A 22,023-nucleotide genomic window follows, 5' to 3' on the forward strand; every position below is an offset into this window, starting at 1 on the left:
TTGGAATAATACAAGATAATGGACTAAAGGCTCATAACGGCAGGCAAGAGACTTGTTGCCAACCTGCAGGTGCATCACAGTGACTCTGGAAACATGATATGTTAATTTTACCATAAAATGTATCTCTCCAGTGCTTCCCTAACCTGTCTTCCTTCCATTCATACAATAGAATCTGGAACTCAGGTCTCCAACACCTTGTACGCCATGGTTAGCAGATCAGAATGATTTTCTGAATTCAACATGGAGATAATAGCTTATGCTTCTTTTATTGCATAATTTGGACATAATAAAATACACAGTTTTCAAGTATAGGATACAGTGGGATTTTGTATGTTTGCAATATTGTCCACCAACAACATTTTCATCATACATCATTAACCCTTAAAAAATCCTGTACTCATTAGCAGTTACTCCACATTTTTAAGGATAAATTTGATTTATTTTGGGGGGGGAGTGGTAATTAGGTTTATTTATTTTTAATGGAGGTACTAGGGATTGAATGCAGGACCTTGTGCATACTAAGCATGTGCTCCATCACTGAGCTCCACCATCCCCAATGATTATTCTACATTCTAGCCCCAGCCACAAGCAATCATTAAGCTATTTTCTATTTCTATGGATATGGCCGCTCTGAGCATTTCATATAAATTAAGTCACAAAGCACGTGGCCTTCTAGCTTCTTGCACTCGGCATCATGATTTCAAGGATCATCCTTGTTGGAACTTTTATCAGTGCCTAATCATGTTTTATTTCTGAGTAACATTTCACAGTTTGTTTGTTCATTCATCATTTAATGGAGCTTTCGGTTCATTCTATATTTTGGCCATTATCAAAAATGCTTCTTTCAACAATCTTCCACAGGATGTTTATGTGGATAAATGCTTTCAAATCATTTGAGTCTAACTCTAAAAGAGGAGTTGCTTGGTGTAATATTGTGATTTGCAAGAAATATGGATTTGGTCATTCTTATGAGAAAAGTATGATTTCCACTCTCACCATATTTGGCAAAACTGTTTCATTTGATTTTTAAGACTCAATATTTCACTGTGAACAATGAATAAAAAAGAACATGGAAAATAATATAATAAAGAATTACTTCATGTCTTTCAGAACAACTTTCAGATAACATTTTAAGTGTTTACCCTCAATTGAATATATTCTATGTTTTCAAGGAAATCTTGGGGTGTTTTAATTGAAGGATAGTTGATTTACAATATTGTGTTAGTTTCAGGTGTAATGCAAACTGCTTCAGTTACATTTTTTTTCCAGATTATTTTCCATTGTAGGCTATTACAAGACTTTGAATATAGGACCCTGTGATATACAGTAGGTCACTGTTGCTTATCTATTTTAGGTAGAGTAGCAAGGAAATCCTATTTGAGACTCTAGCACTTGATGAAAAATATTTAATGTAGGTTCCCCAATTTTCAACATCCCAGAGTTATAACAGTTATATTACTTTAAGTTAGAGTCTAACACTAAAGTACGTTTGGAGGTGGTATTATAGTATTTAATACAGGTCTTTTGTGTATCTCTCACTTTCAAGTATGGTGGCATGAATAAAAAACATCTCAAAATGAATTCTTTCATTCCTTATCTTGATTCTGGAGTCAGAATAACTGTATTACCATTGGAGAATTATTTTAGTGTGTTTGGATTCAGATAGAGTAGAAAGGAAATAAACCTGTAAGTTAGAAAGCACTAAGGATTCTAATAATTTTTGCTGGACATTTGCAACACTGGGCAGAGTGGCTATGTGATACATGGAGTATTATATTCTCAGGATAAAGAACAAAGTCTGTTGATATAATCTGTCCCTAACACCTTTCCCCTTTACCTTTCTTTGTTCATGATGTAAATATGAAATACAAAAATTCACACTTCTTATTAAAATTATGGTGGGCACTTAATGCAAATGGCTAGTATTTGGAAATAATGACTGGGATTATTGTTTCCAGGTAAAGAAGACAATATCTGATGATGAAAAGCATTTTGCCCCCATGCTCCCCACAACCCTTCACTCTTCTTAGTCCTATAGGAGCCATGTGGCTATAAGGAAAGTGAAGACTAAGTGCTGATGGAGGTAGAAGGGGCAGCGGACCCGTCACAAACCACACGGCACCCTCTGCACTTCCTGTCGGGTGAGACTGATAAACCTCGTATTTCTTGCAGTTCCCGTTTTCCATGCAGTCTGTCATGCACCAATAAAAACTATCCTATATGAAAAATAGGATTACTCTTGTGATGGGTGTAGAATGGAGCATTTTGGAGAGTCTTGAGTTTAAAATATTGTGGCTTAGGCAGGAGGGTATAGTTCACATGATATAGTGCATGCTAAGCATGCATGAGGTCCTGGGTTCAATCCCCAGTACCTCCATTAAAAAGAAATAAATAAATAAACCTAATTACCTCCCCCTCCAAAAAAAATTTTTTAAAGAGGAAAAAATAAAATATTACAGCCTACTTCTATATATAAAATAGATAACTAACAAGGACCTACTGTATCACATAGGGAAATATATCCAACATCTTGAGTTAACATATAATGGAAAAGAATCTGAAAAAGAATATATATCTATATATATGCACACACATATACGTATACATAAAGCTGATTCACTTTGCTGTACACTTGAAACTAATACAACATTGTAAATCAAGTATACTTCAATTAAAAAACAAATAATAAATGAATTAAGTGTGGCTTAAAAAAACTTCATGAAGACATGCCTTCAGTAAAGAGTTAGATCTGTTAAGCACATGTTGCAGAAAATTCATAATGTGTGAAAAATTATACTGTGAGAATTTATGTTCAGAACATTAGGCTGTAATTTAACAGAGTAAGGAATTTGGTTGAACAAATATAATGACATGTTTATTTGACCATTTGACTTACTGATCTATGAGCCTATGCAGAACAGCAACCTTCCTACACTGAGAAAGTGCACTTCACTCATCTGTCAGTTGGGAATAGTTCCAATCAATCACTGAATATCTGGCAGGAAACAAAATCAATACCTTGCCTTCAAGTGGTTTATGTTCTATAAGGGAAAGTCAGCAATAGTGAAGCAAGATATGACCGTGTTAAGTATGATGAAGGTGTCTATCTACAATGACAGAGTGACAGTGTCCTAATTTAAACAATGTCTTTAGGAAATGTCCACATGATCAGAAGATAGTGAAGAATTTTGTTAATTAACTGAATGAGTGTGTCGTGGAAATACACCAGGGGACCATGAGGCAAGGATGTAAGTGGCCTCTGGAACCCAGGAAAGGCAAGAAAATGAATTCTGACCTGGAGCATCCAGAAGGAGCACAGTTCTTTGGGTTATTTTACACATCTGGTCTCAAGAACCAGAAGAGAATAAATCTGTGCTGCTTCAAGGCTCTTCGTTTGTGGTAATTTGTTAGAGAAATTAATAGGAAATTTAACGAAAGGGTGTGTGCAGAAAATCAAAAGAATCTATACGAATTCTGGAAAAAGCACAATTTGCAAGGTGCCAGGATACAACGTGCAAAAATCTATTGTCATTTTATGCACATGTAGTTTACAAATGGAAATTGAAATTAAATAGATAATGCTACGTGTGAATGCTCAAAAACATCAAAGTAGAAGAAAAATGTGTACATCTAGCAAAACAAGGACTTTTATGCTGAAACCTACAATGAATGGTAAGGAAAGAAATCAAAGATGACCTTTTACTTAGGTCATTTTACATGAACATACCACATCTAGTGAATTGTTAGAAAAACATACCATAGTCATTGATTGGAAAACATAACATAAAAATTATATTAAAATTCCCCAAATCAGCATAGATGTTTCATGTATCTCCAATGAAGACTTGTAGACACAACCAAGATTATTCTAAAATTAACAGGGAAAGGTAAAAGAACTAAAAGATCAATTTACAAAATGTAAAAAAAAAAGAACTAGAAGAGCTAAAATATTTGAAAAATACTCAAGTGGTTGGAATCACTCCACATGACCTGAAGATCTGTAATACAGTAACAGTAACCAAGACTGTGTGGGATCTTCTGAGTGAGACACACACAGACCAAGGGAACAGAATGAGGAAACCAGAAACAGCCCACACAGGAGCTATGCACTTATATGTGCACTTTTTCTGATTAATACCACGACAGTACTGCATGATCTGAGGTTGGTCGAACCCACCAATGCAGAACTGTGCATATGGAGGGCCAACTTAAAGTTGTATGTGGATTTACAGCTGCTCAGGAGCAGACACCCTGAACTCCCTGCAATGTTCAAAGGTCAACTGCAGTTCCAACTGATCTTTGATGAAGGTACCAAGGTAATTCAAGGAAGGAAAAATTTTCAAAACCTGGTGCTAATCAGTGAAATAATCATAGTAGGGGGGGAAAAAAAAATCTTCACTTCCCTTAAACATCACATCTGTACAAGCATTAGCTCAAAGTTAATCAAAGCTTTTTAAAAACATTATAAAATTTTAAAGTATAAGAGATTCAGTTTTTAAAAATTGCTGTAGAATAAAATCATCAAAATTCAAAACTTGGTGCAGGATTCTTAGACATGTCAGAAGAGCATGACCCATAAGAGACAAAATATCTGGGATGATTGTTTCCATGAAAACATGACAAAATTCCTTTGTTTGTTTGTTTGTTTTTATGAGGGGGAGGTAATTAGGTTTATTTATTTATTTATTTACATTTGGAGGAGGTACTGGGGACTGAACCCAGGACCTCATGTATGCTAAGCATGTGCTCTACCATTTGAGCTATATCCCCCACCCCAAAATTCTTAAAATGTAAAGGGTTTTGCCCCCTCAACCTTCACTTTTCTTGGCCACACAGCAGGCATGTAGCTACAAGGAATGTGAGGACTAAGGGGGGCAGAGGACCCACCACACCCCACACCGCACCCTCTGGACTTCCTGTCAGGTGAGGATGACAAACCTACCACTTCTTTCAGGCAACCTGTCACTCACAAACAACAGCTGTCCCACCTGAGAAGTAAGATTATTGTTTCAAACTCACGGCACTGGTGAGGTACTCTCCAGACAGACTTTATTTTTTTTTAATTTATTTAATTTTTTTAAATGGAGGTACTGGGGATTGAACCCAGGACCTTCTGCATGCTAAGCACGCACTCTACCACTGAGCTATACCCTCCCCACCAGCCTGAGTTCTTTAATGAATGAGTTCCTCCTCTAAAGGTCTGGCCACAACAATTACATTTACCTAGTTTCTATCCAGAATGAATTTTCCAGTGAAACCTAAGATGTGAACACCTGACAAAAGCCTTGTAACTGCATTACATTATTAACGTCTCCCACCAGTATGGATTGGATTACCTGATAGTAAGTTAGGCTTGACAGAACACTGAAGGATTTGCCACACATTACATTTGAAAGTTTTCTCTCCAGTATGAATTCTTCCATGGATCTTATGGTATGAATTTTGACGAAAGACTTTGAGGTACTAATTACATCTCTAAAGGTTTCTCTCCAGTATTCATTATTTCACAGTAATGGATGCTTGCATGCACAAAAGCTTTGCCATGCTCATGACACATGCTCGGCTTCTCCACACTATGAATTCTCTGATGAATTATAAGGTATAAATTTTGAATGAATGCCTTCTCACATATGTCACATTTGTATGATTTCTCTCATGTATAAGTTATCTGATGTTTAGTGAGGGTAGATATCTGATGAAAGGTAATTCAATTTCATTATGCTTGAATGGCTTCTCTACAATATATACTCTCTGATGAAACTGGAAAAAGTGAATTTTGATTGAAGTCCTTGCCACACTCACTATGCTTGTAATGTTTCTCTCTAGTATGAACTCTCTGATGCCTTCCAAGGTTTGCCCTTTGACTAAAGAATCTGCCACACTCATTACATTCGAAAGGTTTCTCTCCAGTATGAATTCTCTGATGACTTACAAGATTTGAAGTTCGACAGAAGATCTTACCACACTCGTTACATTTGAAAGAATTCTCTTCAGTATGGACTCTCTGATGCTTTGTAAGGTCTGCCCTTTGATTAAAGAACTTGCCACACTCATTACATTTATAAGGTTTCTCTCCAGTATGAATTCTCTGATGACTTACAAGATTTGAATTCTGACTGAAGAACTTGCCACACTCATTACATTTGTAAGGTTTCTCTCCAGTATGAATTCTCTGATGACTTACAAGATTTGAATTCTGACTGAAGAACTTGCCACACTCATTACACTTGTACGGTTTCTCCCCAGTATGAGTTCTCTGATGTCTTGCAAGATGTGAATTTTGACGAAAGACCTTGCCGCACTCATTACATTTGTAAGGTTTCTCCCCACTATGAATTCTCTGATGAATTCTAAGACATGAATTTTGACTAAAGACTTTGCCACATACATCACATTTACATAATTTCACTCCTGTATGGATTGTCTGATGTTCAGAGAGGTGAGAGCCACGATTAAAGGTTTTGCCGCACTGATTACACTGATAAGGCCTTTCTCCTGTATGAATTCTCTGATGACGTTTGAGGGAGGAATTCTGACTACAGACTTTGCCACATACATCACATTTATACAATTTCTCTCCTGTGTGGATGACCTGATGTCTACTGAGGGATGAGCCATGATGAAAGGTTTTGCCACACTCGTTACATTTGTAAGTATCGTCATGAGTATGAACCGTCCAGTGACTTGCAAGGTTTGACTTTTGACTAAAAGAATTTCCACATACACCATATTTATATAACTTCTCTCCTGTATGGATTATCTGGTGTCTACTCAGGGACAAGTCATGATTAAAGGTTTTGCCACACTCATTACATTGGTAAATATCTTTCTCAAATATATGCAGTTCGTCCAGAAAGCTGAATGCAAGCCTATTATCAATATGCTTGTTTCCTGCATTCCACCTACCTTGCTGGTCACTTCTGTCAGGGGCATCTTCCTTCTGGGTTACAGGCATTCCTTTATAATTTCTTTCATCATCTCTCCACTGACACCCAAAGTCATACGTATTTTCCTGGATTTCCCTGATGTAAAAATGTTTCACTTCAGGGCTTTCTTGTCTTTCCAACATCACTGCTTGGAATACTTCTCTGCTATCACTATTTGTCATTGGCTGTAATTTCTTGATCACATGTATATGAGAGACATCTAAAAGATACAAAAAACCCATAGGTGTCCTAATCATTACAATTCATGAATAAAAGTTTGACATTCAATATACGATATTAAACCAATAGTAATATTTATTCCCAACAAGGTTATGAAATTTCCCAATCAGGACCTTAAATTTTTTAGGAACACTAAAGGAATAGGACTCTTTACTAAAGGAAGAGCAATTATGTGTTGTTCAAATTAACCTTAGGGAAGCCTAGTTCAAACACCCTGCAACAATAACTTTCACATTAGACAAACTTTTTTTTTTTCATTTTTTTAGGGGGGAGGTAATTAGGTTTCTTATTTATTTATTTATTTTTAGAGAGGGTACTGAGGATTGAACCCAGGACTTTGGGTATGTTAAGCATGTGCTCTACCACTTGTGCTACTCCCTCCCCCCTTAGACAAGCTTTTAAGCTCTCAGAGAAAGAGTATTTTTCCACCATGACCCCAAAACACATACCGATTAACAGTAAAGATACTGTTGTCTCATAATTAAGGAGACTAAAAATATTACCCTATACATACATCTGCACTCTATTGCACATAAATAAATGCTAAAAACACACAACATATTAATATGGAACATAATCTGAAAGAAGCTTATCTAATGAATAATTTAAATAACTGGCAATGTAGAATTGCAAAAGAAATAGAACAGAGAAAATGAAGAACTTGGTAACACAGTCAAAAAAATTTTTATTCTAAACATCTGCTATTTACACCAGAAACTGACACAACATTGTAAACTGACTACTTCAATTTAAAAAACAAGCAAAGAACCCAAACACAAACCTATGTACCCATGAAGAATATGCATTTTACAGTGTTAATACATGGTGCATGTCAGTTGTATTCTATAATAAATGCTGAAAAACCATCATATATAAATCACAATTAAATATTAATAAATGAAATACTCTCCAGTTATCTAACAGCCAATAAATAGAGCAATTCCCTTCCTACGCAGAGCGCTTAAACTCTCCAGTTCACTGACTCCACAATACATGTAATAAAGAGTGAGGAATGTGTAAATTTATTACCTAGGGTCAGACACAATGTTGTTTAGAACAAATTGCAAATGAAAAGCATACAAGATATGATGTATGCAAAGTGATATCAGAATAAACATGACAGATATCAATACAACTACTTACAGAAAGTAACTTTCCAATCTTTACTATAAAACAGGCAAGATTCTAACCCATGTGACAGCACTAATTTGTTTTAAAAGGTTTGAGGTAAATGACTATGATTTTTCAAATCAGGGCAGTAGACTCACAGGTTCATGTCCATGACCCCAAGTGACACAGAAACCAGTGAGAGAACCAGGATTTGAACTTAAATCTACAAACCGTGACACATATTCTAAAGCATAACTGCCCACCCAGGCAGGACAGATTATAAAATATTACAACAAACTCAAGGTGTTTAGGAAGAAAACTTCAAGGCAGATGCAAGAAGTGAGCTGTGTGAACTAGTAATGTTATTCAGCCATCCATCCTGGAAATGGTCTCTGAGTCATCACAGCTGCACATAGTGATTTTGGTAGCATCCTGAGAAAGGTGTTCAATGGAAGAAGAGGGGCCATTTTACAGCGTGAGTCATGTGGAAGGTGGAGGGATGGCTCAGGGAGGGCTGTGGAATCTGGGAAGTTCAGGAGAACAAATTAAAAGTGCTAACAAATAATCATCCATATCCAGGTGCCATGTGAGGAAAGGTCAGGAAGGAGAGAGGGTCTGAGTGGAGCACGGGGCACACGCACACGTGGGAGCACAGCCTGGGACTGCGCGTCTGTGTGACTGTAACTGCATCATTCACGCCCGCAACTAAGATATTGACCTTGAGACAAAAGAACTGGTTTAGCAAGTAGCATGACACTGGCCCATTTTTAACTATGGGAATTACATCATGTGTATGACAGGGAAATGAAAGAGATTTTAAAATGGAGAAAATGGGATAGTGTAGAAACAAAGCAGGTTTGCATCTATTACACAATTTTCTATTTAAGGCATCAAACTGAATTTTCAATACATCCCATTTCCTTACATATATTGAAAAGAACATACGTGACATTCCAGGAGATTGGGTAAGAATGTTATTAGCAGAAACGAGAATAAAAAAATCAGTAAGAAACCATCAAAAAAAGATTGAGGGGTTTAGTCTGTACACACATGTGCATATAAAAAGAAACTAGAAAAGCATAAAGCTTCCTCAAAAAGTTAAAAAAAAAAACTATCACACAATGAAGCAATTCCACTTTCGGATATGTAACACTGAATTCACTGTCTTAAAGAGATACCTGGACTCCCATGTTCCTGACAGAAGTACTCACAATAGCCAAGGCATGGAAACAACCTAAATGTCTATGGCGTGAATGGACAAAAAAAGTCTTTTAAAGATATATACAATATAATATTATTCAGCCATAAAAAAAAGTAAATCTTACTATTTGTACCAACATGAATGGACACTGAGGTTATATGCTCAGTAAAATAATTCAGAGAAAAATACTAATACTACATGACCTCATATACATGCAAAAAATAATTTTAAAAGCGAACAAAAAAAGAGCAAAACTAATAGAAAGAGAAAGTAGAATAGTGATTACCAGGGCATAGGGGTTGGGAGAATGGGGAGATATTAGTCAAAGGAATAAAATTCCAGTTGTAAGTTGAAAAAGCTCTAGGAATCTAATGTACAGCATGGTAATTACAATTATCCATATTGTGTTACATACTTGAAAGTTATTAAGACAGTAAAACTTACATGTTCTCACCATACACACAAAAACTGTAATTATGTGATTAATAAAACTGATAAGAAACTACTGAAATACTCATTTTGCAATACAAATGTATATCAGATCATCACCTTGTACACTTTAAACTTACACAATGATATAGATTAATTAAATGTCAATAAATCAGGGAGAGTGCAAATATAAATAAGTACAAAAAAAGAGGTCCTGGTTTACCATGTCTATAAAACAATTTTCAAAAAGGAAAAGAACAAAAGGAAACAGATCTTAGAAGAACAAAATAAACCTAAGCTAGCAGAAGATAGCAAAACCAATTACATTAGTGACAAATGAAATAGACAATAAAAACTACAGAAAGTCACAAGATTCCAAGTTACTTCTTTGACAAGCTCTTATCTACATTAACTAACAACAACAACAACAAAAGAGAGAGAAGACTCAAAATTACTAGAATCAGGAATGAAAAAGGGGACATTACAACAGATTACAACTACTTCTACCAAAATTCAAAAAATTAGAAAAGAAGACTGAGAAACTATATGCCTAAATATAGAAAAACCTGTAAGAAATAGATACATTCCTACAGAAACACAACCTACCAACACTGAGTCATGAAAAAATAAAATAACTGAGCAAACCTATAACACATCTCAATATATTAAAAGCCATTTAGGGCAAACCCACAGCTAAAATAACACTCAATGATGAAAAGTTGAAAGCCTTCCAGCTAAAACCTGGAACAAGACAAGAAGCCCACTCTCAGCATTTCAATTCACAACAGTATTGAAATCCTAGCCACAGCAATAAGCAAAGAAAAAGAAATAAAACATATCCAAACTGGAAGGGAAATGGTAAAATTGTCACTATGTGCAGATGACAAGACAGTCTACATAGAAAACCCTAAAAACCCTATTAAAAAACTCTCAGAACTGATAAATGAATTCAGCAAGACAGCAGGACATAAGATTAATATACAGAAATCAGTTGCATTTCTTTACACTAACAATGAAATATCAGAAAGAGAAAATTTAAAAAAACAATCTCTTTTAAAATTCTGTCACACACACACATACACATACACAAAAACCTAGGAAGAAACCTGACCAAGGAAGTGAAAGACTTACACTCTGAAAACTATAAAACACTGATAAAGAAAACTGAAGATAATTCAAAGAAATGGAAAGTTATCCTATGCTCATGTATTGGAAGAATTAATATGACTAAAATGGCCATACTACCCAAAGCAAGCTACAAATTTTAAATGATCCCTATTAAATTACCCATGATATTTTTCACAAACTAGAACAAATAATCCTAAAATTCATCTAAACCTCAAAAGATCCAGAAATACCAAGGCAATCTTGAGGAAAAAGAACAAACCTGGAGGCACACCCCTCCCAGACTTCAGACAATACAACAAACCTATAGTAATCAAAATAGCGTGGTACGGGCACAAAACCAGATATAGGGATCAACAGTGCCCAGAAATAAACCTACACAGCTACAGTCAATTATTCTTCGACAAAAGAGGCAAGAATATACAGTAGAGAAAAGACAGTCTCTTCGACAAGTGGTGGTAGGAAAGCTGGACAGCTGCATGTAAACCAATGAAATTAGAACACTCCCTCACACCTTACATAAAAATAAACTCAACATGGCTTAAAGACTTAAATATAAGATATGACAACATAAAACTAATAGAGTAGAACAAGAAATTCTCTTATATAACTTATAACAATATTTTCTAAGGTCAGTCTCCCAAGGCAAAAGAAATAAAAGAAAAAAAACCCAAATGAGACCTAATCAAACTTAAAAACTTTTGCACAGAAAATGAAACCATAAACAAAATGGAAAGACAACCCAGTTGCAAATGATGCAACTAACAATGGCTCAATTTCCAAAATATACAGTTCATACAGTTCAGTATCAAAAAAACAAACCCAATCAAAAAATGGGCAGAAGACCTAAAGACACATTTCTTCAAAGAAGTTATACAGATGGCCAAGAGGCACAAGAATAGATGTTCAACATTACTAATTATTAGAGAAATGCAAATCAAAACTACAGTGAAGTATCACTTCATACCTGTCAGAATGGCCATCATCAAAAAGTCTACAAATAATAAATTCTGGAGAGGGTGTGGAAGAAAGGGAACCCTCCTACACTGCTGGTGGGAATGTAAATTGGTGTAGCCACTATGGAAAACATTATGGAGGTTCCCTAAAAAGTGAAAGTATAGTTACCATATGATCCGGGAAATAGCGCAAATGTCCATCCACAGACGAATGGATATAGACTATGTGGTGTGTGTGTGCACACACATACATCCATACAATGGAATATTACCTCAGCCACAAGAGAATGAAATAATGCCATTTGCAGCAATGTGGACAGACTTCGAGATTATCATACTAAGTGAAGTAATTCAGAGAAATAAAAATATATAACATCATTGATATGTGGAATCTAAAAGAATGATAAAAATGAACTTATTTACAAAGCAGAAACACTCTCACAGACATAGAAAACAATCTTACAGTTACCAAACAGGAAGTCATGGGTAATAAATTAGGAGTTTCGAATTAGCAGACACACACTACTATATATAAAATAGATAAGCAACTATATAGCACAGGGAACCGTATTCGATATCTTGAATTAACCTATAATGGAAAAGAATCTGATAAAGAAATATATATATACACACACATATAGACATAATTGAATCACTTCACTATACACCTGAAACTAACATAACATTGTAAATCAACTACACTTCAGTAAAAAAAAATTTTTTTAATTAAAAACAATTTTAAAAACCTGTAACCTGTAAGGAGATTGAATGTCTAATCAAAAACCATTCAAGAGTAATAGCTCAGTGGCAGAGCACATGCTTAGCATGCACAAGGTCCTGGGTTCTATCCCCAGTACCTCCATTAAGATTTAAAAAAAAAAAAAGAAAAAAGGCTCCCAAGGCAGCACCCTTTAGGGGGCTGAGAGGGGGAGAGCTCAGTAGTAGAGCATGTGCTTAGCATGCACGAGGGCCTGGGTTCAATCCCCAGTCCCTCCATTTAAAAAAAAATTAATAAGTAAATAACCCTAATAGCCTCGCCTCCAAAAAAACCAAAACAAACAAACAAAAAGAAATAAAAGGTATCCAAATAGAAAAACAAATCAAAATTATATGTTTACAACCTACGTAATCTAATATGTAGAAAACCTTGAAGATTCCACAATAAAACCAGTTAGAAATAATGAATGAATTTTGAAATGATATAAAATCAGCATGCAAAAATCACGGCATTTCTATACAGTAACAACGAACAATTAGAAAAGAAATTGAGAAAACAATTCCACTTATAGAAGCATTAAAAACGAAAGAAATACTTAGGCATCGCCTTATACACAGAGGAAAATACATGTACACTGTAAACTAAACTAGCTGTTGAAAAATATTACAAACAACACAAATGAATGCAAATATATCCCAAGTTCTTGGAATGGAAGATAATACTATCAAGCTATCAATACTACCTAGAATGATCAACAGTTTCAATCCAATCCCTAATAAAATCCCAACAGTGTGTCTTTAAGAAATAGATAAATCCATCCTGGGGGGAGATGGGCATAGCTCAGTGGTAGAGAGCACGCTTGGCATACACCAGGTCCTAGGTTCAATCCCCAGTACCTCTGTTAAAAAAAAAAAAAAAAAAAGGAGGTGCCAAGCTGGTGGGGTAGAGAGACTCATAGCTCGCCCTCTCCCATAAATACGCCAAGAATTACATCTACAAACCCACTGAATCACATAGAACACCTACTGAACTCTGGCAGAGTGTCTTTGATTCAAAATACAGCAGGATCATCACAAAATCCAATAAACAAGTTTATACTGTACAGCACAGGGATCTATATTCAATATCTTGTATTAACCTCCGGTCAAAAAGAATAGGAAAACGAATATATGTATGTTCATGTATGACTGAAGCATTGTGCTGTACACTAGAAATTGACACAACATTGTAAACTGACTATACTTCAATAAATAAATGTATATATACAAAAAAAAATCCATCCTGTGATTTGTAATGGGATCTCAAGAGACCTTGAATAGAAAACAAGCTATAAAATAAAAAAGATGGAAGTCTGACACGTCTTTACTTCAAAGCTTATACTACAGCTACACTAATCAAAGCAGTGTGGTACTGGCATAAAGACAGAGAGGCCAGTGGAATACAGCAGAGATGTCAGAAACAAACTCTTGTGTACATGGTCTAATGCTATTCCACTAGGTTGTCAGCACCACTTAGTGGGGGAAGGGCAGTCTACTAAGCAGAAGTTGTTGAGAAAATTGGATAACGGCATACAAAAAAATTTAGTCGGAACATTATCTTACACTACATATGAAATTAACTCAAAATGGATTAAGGATGTAATCCTAAGATCTAAAAGCATCAAACTCCTAGAAGTAAACATACAGGCAAAGTTTCTTGACGTTGCATTCACCAATGGTTTATCAGACGTGACACCAAAAGTACAGACCACAAAGTAAGAACAGATTAAATGCACAACATCAATGGGGATAGAACCAAGGAAGGCTCAGGGATTGGAGTCTGGAGGCATCAACTCTTATTTATAGGGACTGAGAACTGAGCACCCAAAGGAGTCAAGTTCAGAAAGAGAGAGGAGGGGGCGAGAGACCCAGATAATACAGCCCACATAAGCTCCTCAAAGTCGAGCAACAAGCTCACAGGAGGCAGAGGGCAGAGCATTGTAGATCATGACAAAGACTGTGTATTTGTCTCTGGTGGAGCCGCAGCACCACTGGAGGGTGAAAGAATACATTTTACATATGAAGGACAGAGTGATGAGTTAATGAGAAGAAAAATTTCCCCTGAGAGTTCACACTAAACAAACTTCTGTTTCCTCAAAGAACCCTCTCACTTGGGTAGACTTTCCCAAAGACTACTAATTCTGCCACTTCCTCCCTGCCCTTCTGAGACCTGACCTGTGTTCACACTTTCCATACTTTCCCACCCACCCAGTTTCCTACTATCGTCACATCGCTCTTCACAATCTAGGGCTCTTCCTCTTGCTCCAAAATGCAAGTAATATTCAGAGCCAAAAAAGAAATTCTGAGGATGGAGGGCATAGCTCCGTGATAGAGCACGTGCTTAGCATGAGTGAGGTCCAGGCTTCAATCTGCAGGACCTCCATGAAAAACAAAAATTAATTAATTAAAGCTAATTACCTCCCTGTCTTTAAAAAAAAAAAATCCTGCTTATCAGAAGGAATGTAAAGTGCTGTGGCTTTTCCAGAATCCCAGCTCTATGTTCAGCTGAGGAGTGAGGACATTACAGGTGGGTCTGGAAAATGTTTCACAAACTCATCCACTGCCTGCCTCCTTCTGAACACAGAGGGAAGAACATCTAGCTCTCTTCCAAGAAGTAGTGAGTCAAAAGCACAGGGGCAGGAAATAGGGAACTAGGTATTTTGAAAGTACGTCATTGAGCCTTATAAATACTTAAGATCTGGAACCCCTGATATGTCATGAAAAGGGGAGAACATTTGAAGAAAACGTAAGTTTAAACTAGTGATACAACATGATGAAACTTTTCACGTCTTAGTCAGCAGAGCTTTCAGATCAGTCAGGCAAAACAGGGGCTCCCAAGAAGGACACAGAGGAAAATGCAAAGATATCCAAGGACAAATTCTAACTTCTGGAAGGAAGTTCTCCTCACCCAGGGAGACTAGGTTCCTGTAGGTCTCCAACATCACATCCACATAAAAGGCCCTCTGGGCAGGGTCCAGGCACTCCCACTCCTCCTGAGAGAACTCAATGGCCACATCCTTGAAGGTCAATCGCGCCTGAAATGAAAACACATTTGACCACGGGGCCGTGAGTAGAGCTCTTATTTGTACACAAAATGAGAAGAGGAGAGAGGGGTAAGGATCAATTTAACTGAGGCATGTGTTCAGACAGATTCATGTAAAGGTATTTGGAGCAAATTATGTGTCTATAATTTTGACTTTTTATGCCTTTTCATAGAGATTAAAATACCCTCCAATCAATGTGGATTTCTCATATTTGTGGACAACACAAGAAAAACATACAAATAAAATTCAACCACCGGTTGTCTATGCAGAAGTGGTAGATACTACGTTCCACACACTGAGTGATATGCAATATCCAGAGCGACTACAGGCTGAGTGGTGTCTTCAGACATGACAAAGTCTACGGTGGCTTTAGGGAAAGGTTAGGACCTTAAATTATGCTAATGGTAACAAGAGCAAAGACTAAAAGTGTTGGAACACTTCCAAGTGCTAAATGTTATTCTAAATAAATTCTTTACATTTAAGAACTTGTTTTCCACATAATAGCTCATTAGAGAATGATCTATTCCCATCTTACAGAGAAGACAGCCATGTCAGACACACTTGGAGACACTTAGGTCAAGAAGCTAAAAGACACAGCAAGCACCAGAACTCACGGGGTTGGGCTCTGGAATCATAAGTGAAGAATCAGTTTGGTAATAAGAGTATTTAAAGTATACTGACAAGAGGGAAGGGTATAGCTCAATGGTAGAGTGCATGCCTACCATGCCTGAGGTCCTGGGTTCAAGCCCCAGGACCTCCATTAAATAATTAGATGAACAAACCTAATTAGCTCCCCTCACAAAAAGATTAATTTTAAAAATAATACAAATAAATTCTAAAATTTTTTAAATGTTAGTAATCATATTTAAATCATTCACACGATAGTGTGGAAAAAATTCAGGGTCAGGAAATATATTTAAGATATATTTCAACTGCAAAAAGATAGTTTTGAAATTATTATGTCTTTAACAAAACCAAGGGCTTACACTTCGATGCCCTCATGCAAACCCATGTCAATACACAACTAACTTAAAAGATAGGAGTTGTCTATGGACATATTTTTGGATAACATTTTTCACTATCATTTTTATCCACATGTATTTCAGCTTTTTCAGACAATGAAAAGTTATTAACTTCACTTAATTTAGTTTGTCAACACTAGTCTATAGCAGTCTTGTAAAAGTAAAATGGTACAAACACAAATAGAAAAATAAAGTACTTTAACTGCTATCTCTATAGAATATCTAGATTCAAAAATATAAATACAATTTAAACACTAAAATTTACATAGGTAGGTATTAACAATGCAAAACAGTTTATCTGTGTATTCCACTCATAAAACATTGATTCAAAATTATAAGTTATTACTATTATACATGAGTTTAACAGATTAAGAAAAAAATCAGTACTACTAAAAGTTAAAAACTTATTGGAGAATTAAAAATACTGACAAAAAAAGAATATGAAAAAAATACATTGTTATTAAGCAAGAATATTTCACCAAACATTATGATCAGAAGGAAACACTCAGAGGGGTGGGTATAGCTCAGTGGTAGAGCACATGCTTAACATGCATGAGGTCCTGGTTTCAATCCCCAGTATCTCCATTAAAAACAAAGAAAATAAATAAATAAGCCTAACTACCTCCCCCACCCTGAAAAAAGAAATAGCTCACTAGAAAAAAAGTGTACAACTTGTTTTAGAGAGTGGGTATAGCTCAGTCATAGAGCACGTGCATAGCATGCATGAGTTCCTGGGTTCAACCTCCAGTACCTCCATTAAAAAAATAATAATAAATAAAGCAATGGAGCAGATTAGAATGCTCAGAAATAATTCTGCATATATGTAAAATGTATTGACAATGGTGCCAAGACCATACAATAGAAAAAAGAATCTCAGTGACAAATGGTACTGGGAAACTGGGTATCTACCAGCAAAAGAATAAAGCTGGAACCTTACCTACATCAAATTGAGAAACTGCCAGTGTCAAAGGGAGCAATCAACACAGTGAAAAAGTAACCTCCAAGCAATGGAGGTGAGGAAAATGGTATAGGAATTTCCATGTGTCAGAGATTTAGGTTGATTTCACAGTTTGAAAGCAATGACGGAATAAAACGCTCTATCAGTGATTTCTCTTTCTGAACTTTCCATTTCATTTCTAATCATTAAGATTTTGAAATCAGTGACACACTCATTTAACTTCAAATGCAGGATGAAAAGTCAGAATATGTTTCCCGTTATTGGTCTGTTTCTGAAATTTACCGGGAGTTGTGCATATTATTACCTGACTTCCAAGGGCAGGATCTTTTCAGCAGACAGTGCACCCAGATGGGCCCCTAAACTAAATCCCTGCTGCCCAACAGCACTGACTTCGTGTCTCCAATCCATGGGTGTGAAGCCTGACCAGGACGATGCCCAGGGAGACTCTTCACAAGTTCCAAGTCCCGGGAAGTCATGGGGATGGAATCTAAGTGGGGAGGACAGGCACTGAGGGAGTGTCCTGGGTGACTGTGAATGTACAGGTGTCAGGTAGGATACTTCAAAGTTAGCAAAGATTAGTGAGTCCAAAGAAGGACATGTCAGGAAGGACACAGTGAGAATCAACTGAGAATATGACTTTACCTGAGACAGAGCCATTCCTCACTCCTTCTCTCTCCTCTTCCAGGCTTCTTCCTCAGGCTGAGTCTTTAGCAGTCAGTCTTGAAAGTTGAAGAGATGCTGTTTAGTGCTTAGATCAACATTCCCCTTTCCCGTACACAGGAGGGATTCAGGACAGTAAACCCCTACAATGAGACAAACAAGTTAAGTTTTCCCACACTCTATTCTTTTCTTCATTGCATGACAGAACTTTGAGTATCAAAGAGTGTAGGTTATTTTTTTTTAATTGAAGTATAGTTGATTTACAATGTTCTGTTAGTTTCAGATGTACAACAAAGTGATTCAATTTTATATATGTACATAAAATGATATATATACACATTCTTTTTCAGATTATCTTCCTAAATAGCTTACTACAAGACACTGAATATCGTTCCCTGTGTTATATAATAGGTCCTTGTTGTTTATCTATTTTATACATAGTAGTGTGTTATGTTAATCCCAAACTCCTAATTTATCCCTCCCCTTCCCCTTCCCACTGTAACCATAAGTTTGTTTTCTGTATCTGTGAGTTTGTTTTGTAAATAAGTTCACTCATGTCTTTTTTTAGATTCCACATATAAGTGACATATATTTGTCTTTCTAACTTACTTCACTTAGTATGACAATCTCTGGGTCCTCTCACACTTTCTTCAGATCACACATCCCTATTAAAGCCTAATGAAGCTAATAAACTTTAAGTGTACTAGATTCTAAAGGCACAAATTATATACCACAACATAATCATCTACATCCAAACAATTCACCACCCATCTGCATCCAATTTCCCCCTCTACCTGCACTGTTGTGTTTCCATTTCATTCTGTTTATCTCTTTCCCTACTTCTCTTTCTTTTTGTTCCCCTCCACTCTCCTGCTGTATCTGCCCTCCCCTCTATGTCTTCCCTCACTCCTGTCCTGCCCCACTCTGCAATCTGTGCCCCTCTTGTTGCTCTTTTTCCCCAACTTTTCTGATTGTCCTAAATCTCCATGCATTTCTGATTCCTTCTTCCCCCCATCACTGCTGCCCCCTGCCCTCCGAGTTACACCCTTTGTCTCCCCCTTTCCCTCCCTTCCCACCCCACCCTCTGGTACCCCAGGTACGTATTCTTCCTTTCCTCTCCTTCTCTCCCAGCACCATGATACTCTCAAGGCCACAGTTCCAACTCTTTAATCCTCCTCGCCCCCACTCTCTGTGTGAAGTACTTCACAACTGTTACTCCGCCTCCCACGTTTGATCCAGGGCCCCGCTCCCCGTTTCTCTCCAGTCCCTGGGGATCCGGCTTTTTTTTTTTTAATTCACTTCTCTATTTTACCTACCTGCTACCTTTAAGGCTTAAACTCTCTCATTTCACTATCTCTGCAAGATCCTCAGCCATCCTCTACATTCCCTTTGGTTCTCCCTCATCCTTCCTCCTCAGTGTTTCTATTTTTCTCTCAGTCGCTTTCTGTCTCTGCTTCTCCCGACCCACCTCGCCCACGTATTTACAGGGATGGAGACAAAATAAGGTGCCCTTCAAAAGGAACAGGCCGTTTTCCAGCGGGATGGAATTTGGAACGTAACAATACTGCGGGGTCACAAGGCTGACCCCGGTCACCTCCCCCTACGCGGGGTGGGGGAAGGGCTGACTACGAAGGGAGGCCCGCGGAGCAGAAGGACCGGCCTGAGGAGGATGCGAGGACAGAAGGGCTGGGAGGGATGGGGTCTCAGGAGAGGGCCCGGCTCCGCAGAATCCCGGGACCCGGGAGAGGACGCGGCCTCACGGGAGCGGGGCGACCGGCGCCGCCCTCCAGGGGCCGAGAGAGGCGAGGCTAGGGGCGCGAGTCCACCTCGCGGAAGGGGACGTTACATGGCGGGGCGGAGGTGGCAAAGGGTTTCGAGAAAGAAAAAGTTGCGAAAGGCGGTGTCTCGCAGACCAAAGGGAGAAAAGCCAAGGGCTCCGGGACCAATGTCCGGGAAATTTAATGCCCCAGGGGGAACGATCCCCGATCTGAACAGTATCTTCTGGATTAACTTTAGGCGGAGGCGCGGGAGTGGGAATTTAAAGTCTGCAGTAACTCCAAGACTCTGATGATGGAGTAAAGTGTCTGCGAAGTGCAGATTTAAGGTAGAAAAGAGAAACTTACGCTCTGCAGCATGAGCCTGGTTCCAAGCTTTCCGTTTCCGGGTTCCTAGGAAACCGCGCGTGCGCGGGGTGAAGAGGCGGGACGGCCGGGGGCGGAGCCTGGGCGGAGCGCTAGGGGCGCGGGGCGGGGCGAGGAGGGAGCCAAGGTCGGAGCCGGGAGCGCCGGGGGGCGGGGCTGGGGCGGGCCAAGGGCAGGGGGCGGGGAGGGGACGCTGCTTACCCGTGCCTGCTTTTAAGTCACAGCCTGTAGCAGTTTAAAGCTTAGACTTGTTTGGGCCAGTAATATAGGAAACTAAGATATTTCCTCCTAACTAGTTGAAAACGATTTAAATAAAAAGCTGTTTTTGCTAGCGGGTTGCTCTCATATTCTGCCAAAGGTATTCAGGGTTCAGGAATGTGGGTCTCCCAGAGAGGTTGACATAGTGTAGTGGTTGGATCCAGGAACATTTCCTGCAGTTAGAATTAATTTAAGCAGTTTAAGGAAACGAGAACTGAACTTGTCTTTGTATCACACACTAGAATGAGAAATACAAAGTTTTCTAGGTAGAATGGGCTATTTCATACAGACAGCCTACAGAACAGGTTTTCTGTTTCTATTTCCTTTTCACGCAGGAGGCCAAATTCACCAATCTGCTCAGTTCCAGAGACTCAGGTACAAGACTTGGGTTCTGAGACCGGACGGCTAAGTCAAGTGATAATTTAAGTCACTAACCATTGCTTTAAAAGAAGCAATGCAGGGGAGAGTATAGCTAAGTGGTAGAGTGTCCTAGGTTCAATCTCCAGTACCTCTGTCAAAATAAATAGGAACCTAGTCGCTTGCCCCAAAAGAATAGTTTAAAAATTAAAAAGAGCAACACATTTTTGAAAAACGTTATATATTGTATTATTCTTTTTGCTAACCAGTTATAATGATTTGCCTTTTTAAAACTAACTCTTACTGGGGAGGGTATAGCTTAGGGGTAGAGGGTATAGCTTTGTAGTAGAGTGAGTGTTTGGCATGCATGAATTCCTGGGTTCAATCCATTTAAATAAATAAATAAATAAATAAACCGAATTACCTCCCCAACAGAAAAACCAAAAAAGTAAAAAAAAAAACCCAACTGTTTACACAGTGACATGTAAGAGTTCTATAAACAATTCTTTATACAATGACATATATCACTGTATAAATTTAGAATACACCAAAATTGTCTGACTTCCCTATGTTGTGAAAGGATTACCACAACATGTTTAATTTGCATCCAACAAAGGAAAGTAAGGGCAAAAAATACTTTTCTTTTGATGAGAACTGCCTTACTCTTTATTTTTTTTAAACTTTTTGTTGTTGTTGTAGAGGGAGGTAATTACGGGTTTTTTTCTTTTCTTTTCTTTTTTTTAAAGAAGGTACTGGGGATTGAATTTAGGAAGTCCCGCATGCTAAGGAAGCACTCTGGCACTGAGTTATACCCTCCTCCCTATTCTTTAAAACACTTAT

The 22,023-nt window shown here is 37.7% G+C and overlaps 1 protein-coding gene and 1 non-coding gene across 2 annotated transcripts; one reads left to right on the plus strand and one right to left on the minus strand.

Moving 5' to 3' along the window:
- Nucleotides 1–469: 469 nt before the first annotated feature.
- Nucleotides 470–20,638, minus strand: LOC102507225 (zinc finger protein 665-like). Its single transcript, XM_032487778.1, has 4 exons — nt 20,551–20,638; nt 18,410–18,570; nt 15,652–15,778; nt 470–7,146 (listed from the first exon to the last, which is right to left on the minus strand). Exons 2-4 carry the CDS (start codon nt 18,422–18,424, stop codon nt 5,717–5,719), a joined length of 1,572 nt encoding a protein of 523 aa, XP_032343669.1. The 5' UTR covers nt 18,425–18,570; nt 20,551–20,638; the 3' UTR covers nt 470–5,716.
- TRNAV-AAC lies at nt 17,323–17,394 on the plus strand. Its single transcript has one exon. It is a non-coding gene; the product is annotated as a tRNA-Val (tRNA).
- Nucleotides 20,639–22,023: the final 1,385 nt, after the last annotated feature.

Source organism: Camelus ferus, chromosome 9, assembly GCF_009834535.1.
Source record: "Camelus ferus isolate YT-003-E chromosome 9, BCGSAC_Cfer_1.0, whole genome shotgun sequence".
NCBI lineage: Eukaryota > Metazoa > Chordata > Mammalia > Artiodactyla > Camelidae > Camelus > Camelus ferus.

What these genes read in the sequence shown, in the direction of transcription:
- LOC102507225 (XM_032487778.1), bottom strand. An exon ending in CAGGAACCTAGTCTCCCTGG is followed by an intron (nt 7,147 to 15,651) that starts GTGAGGAGAACT and finishes TGTATCTTTTAG; the next exon opens with ATGTCTCTCATATACATGTG.